The sequence below is a fragment of the Heloderma suspectum genome, chromosome 14 (genome assembly GCF_057233095.1).
Source record: "Heloderma suspectum isolate Gila_16-S chromosome 14, 16-S_ref, whole genome shotgun sequence".
NCBI classification, from domain to species: Eukaryota; Metazoa; Chordata; class Lepidosauria; order Squamata; family Helodermatidae; genus Heloderma; species Heloderma suspectum.
The window spans coordinates 2654353-2657816 of record NC_139471.1 but is presented as its reverse complement, the minus strand read 5'-3'; the positions used below and the strand labels follow the sequence as shown (position 1 = coordinate 2657816).

The window sequence follows — 3464 nt, the reverse complement described above, 5'->3', positions numbered from 1 at the left end:
AAGGCACTGCTGCAAGCCGGCTAGGAGAGAAAGGGGAACTCAGCAACACACACACACACGCTTTCCCTGTTGAAAAGAGGAAGTCATAAGGCAGGATGCCGCAGGATCCAGAACTGCGTTTCCATTAAATTAGAGCAGGCCCGGAAGCCAAAGCCGTCCCAAATCGGCACTTTGTCAAGCAATAAAGCAGGGGTACAAAACCTCAGGCCGAGGTCAAATCCAGCCCACCAGTCTGGCTCTTTGGGGTTTCCTAGATGGCACCCACTCACCCCCCCCCCCCGCACCGATTGGCGATTTCCCGGGTTTGCTGCAGCTTTCCGTTCTGAAAGGTTGAAACGCCTCTCCTACAGCTCCGTTACTGGCAGTAAGCGCTTCAAGGTAAAATCGTTGGGCTTGGCTCTGCCCCTTTTGGCTTCAGCCCCACCCACCAGCGGCACACAGCTTCTCCAGAACGGAATCCAGCCCTCAGGCTGAAAGAGGCTCAGCACCCCTGAACTAGCGTCTAATCTTTGGCGTTTCGTCACTTCGCCCCAGTCGTCTGAGGAAGGAGCATCACGGCAGTAAACTCCGAGGAGGACTCCGTCCACCCCTCCCGCCCTTCCCTACTCCGTCCCAGGGATGAATCCCAGTCCTTGCCCTCTACTGGGAGCAGGAGGTTGCTGGGCTGGATCAGACCAGCAGCCCATCTGCACCACTGCTCCTTTTCCAACCCTTCTCAGCAAGACAGCTTTGGAGCACGTGGAGGACGGCAGCAGCCACACGTCCCTTGTGGTTTATCCATCACACCTGGTCACGGAGGTTTCACTTCGCTGCCGTAGCTAGCAACTGCTTGGTCTTTTCCGTGAACATTTAGCATTTGTATAACACTTTCAAGTGTTCGAGGTGCGCCACGTTGTAATTATCCTGGCACCTTGTGAAGGTTTGAGGCCTACGGAGGCAAAGGGAGAAAAAGGTCAGGCTGAGAGACTTGGGTTTTTTGTTGGGAGGGGGTATCCTTGAGAGGAGTGGTTTCATTTCCCCAGTTAAGTTTCAGTTTCATTTCCCCAGTTAAGTTTCATGTCTTCCGTTTTGAAACAGTACTTTCTGTTTTGGGGGAGGAGGGTATAAAGAGATAAACAGAAAGACCAGAGCAGAGCCTGAAGACGGGGCAAGAAGCAGCAGCCTGGGAAAGTCCAAGTACAGCTAGGGTAAAAGAACTTGCGTTTTGCAACTTTTATTTTCTCTTAATGTCTTTTGTATCACTCAGCTCTATTGTGTAAATACCTTTAGTTGTGATTTGCTTGCTTTTACCAGTAAACTGATGTGGTCAAATCCTGTGTCTAGAGTGTCACTCACCCCACACCTACAGCCTAAATTCCATGTTATTGAAAAGGAGAAGGGGAAGGGGAAGGAAGGAAGGACTCTTAAGGAGGCCAGATATCATTAAGGAGTTGCTCAGGTGGTCAAGGTCATAAGGGGAACCCTGACTCACCTCCAAAGTGGTGCCCACAGACATCTCTCTCAGCACCTATCAAGCTCCCTGCCCCTCCTGATTTTTATTTTATCTCTTAAGATGTTTTAATTTAAAAACAAAATTAATGGGAGGCTGCAAAGTGGTGTCAGCCTCCAGCACCATCTTTATGTCCAAGAATGCCTCTCTGTGCCCCATGTCTGTGAGCCTCAAGAAGCTCAGACTTCTGCCTTGTACTCAGCCTTTTGGGGCAAGCTCCTTTTAGTCTCACCAGCTTGCCTTCTGCGAAATGATGTTTTGTGACTGGCAAACTCCCCCATGGCAGCCATTCTGTGAGAGTGCCCACAACACTGTCTCGAGATTCAAAATGTGCCCATTGACCCCCAAAAGTTGAGTGCTTGGTGAATATTATAATGAGTTTTGCTATCCGATTCTGTGAATAAGATTTTAACACTCTGGGCTGCCTTACAGTAATACCAGGTCAGAGTCTTGGACTTGACAAAGGAGTGTTAATCGTCTGGGATATTCCAGTGATGTTTCTCCACAGGAGCTGGTTGTTAGACAGTCTTCTTCAAGTCTTCTGAATGACCACTAGGAAATACCTGGGAGATGCCTTTCTTTTCTCCACTCCTAGGTAAGGGGGATATAATCTAGCTATCTGTGCATGTAAAAAGAATAGGGTGCAGTTTCTAATGCGGCACAGGGGCAAGGAGAGACCATGTCCCCAAATCCTCATTCAAATGTGATCAGTAAGAACAAGACAGCTTTGTGAAATATAAGCATATTTAATACAAAAAAGAAAGCCAGACTCAACTCTGAAACAATCCCCCTGCTTAGAACAGTTAACATTCCGTTCCAAACCACCCAACACTCAAATATACAAATAGCAAACATTATTCTCTCTCTTTCTCAGACACACAGGAGTTCAACTGAGACAGGTATATTACAAAAATTATAAATAAGTGTTTACTTCTCCCTCCTTCATTTTCCTCTGTTCCTGGCTTTGACCTCCTGTCAGAAGCTAGCAAAACAAGGAACAGTCCATGTAAACCAAAAAGTGGCCTTCCCTGCTCCAAGGTGCACCATTAAGCAGGCTGGAACAGGTAGCGTCTCCCTCTTCCTTTCCCAACAAGATTTATGGCTTGCTCGTAGTTAGTGCAAACTGTCCTTGCTCCACCTTCTCTTTTTGAGGAGATGCAGCTGATGTTTCAAGGAAACCTGCCACATGAGAACACCCAAAGAAGTTGTTCACACAACACGACAACTCAAGAGTATGGGTTGAATCGTGGGTTATTGTGTTGTGTGAACCTGGTCACGCTAACAAACAATGGTTTGCTAACCAAGAACAACCCATGAAGAGAACCCATGGTTTCTTGTTGGGTTGTGAATTCTGGGTTGTTATTGGTTAACAAGCCATAGTTTGTTAGCACAGCTGGGTTCGCACAATACAGCAACCCATGATTCAACAAGAAGCCATGCTCTGGGTTGCCGTGTTGTGTAAACCCAGTCAAAGGGTCTCTTGCTCACACAATCGTGACTCCAATACGGGGTCAAAAAACCAAGAAATGACTAAAAAAGAAAACGAAATTTCACATTACATTAGAAAAGGCCACGCTGGCTAGGGGCTGCTGGGAGTTTCAGCTCCATACTTCTGAAGGCCACTGAGGCTGGGAAGGCCAGAGGACCAAAACCCACTGGCTGCTTTTCCCTGTTCCTCGCACAGTTGGCTTCTCCTTCTCTGGAGGCGTGTGCTTCTTCGGATCCCGGGTGCACTGAACTGGTCTGAGTCAGCACTGTCCACGTTTGGCTCCTGCAGAGGAGAGATTCACAGGATAAGAGACTGTGGAACTCCAGAAGCAGAAGGCAAGACATCCTCGTTGTCCTCGCTTCAATATGCCATGCACCTCTGCTGGACAGCAGCTGTGTGCCTGTGGTTGGCTGACACAGAAAGCACGTGGAAGAGAGAGGAAGGAAATTAGACCGCTCTTACTTTAGAATATGCTTACAATGAAAA

General features: G+C 47.9%; 1 protein-coding gene across 8 annotated transcripts in view; it reads right to left on the bottom strand.

The window, feature by feature from the left end:
* Positions 1–838: 838 nt before the first annotated feature.
* SNAPC4 (small nuclear RNA activating complex polypeptide 4) overlaps positions 839–3464 on the bottom strand; it is a 31173-nt gene continuing 28547 nt past the window's right edge. For 7 of the 8 annotated variants that reach the window (XM_084821161.1, XM_084821163.1, XM_084821166.1 and 4 more), the window contains one exon: positions 1819–3260. In XM_084821161.1, the coding sequence (XP_084677287.1) occupies positions 3069–3260 (192 nt within the window). In that variant the 3' untranslated portion in view covers positions 1819–3068. Of the gene's footprint in view, positions 929–1818; positions 3261–3464 lie in introns of those variants that run through there. The other variant, XM_084821160.1, reaches the window with a different exon arrangement.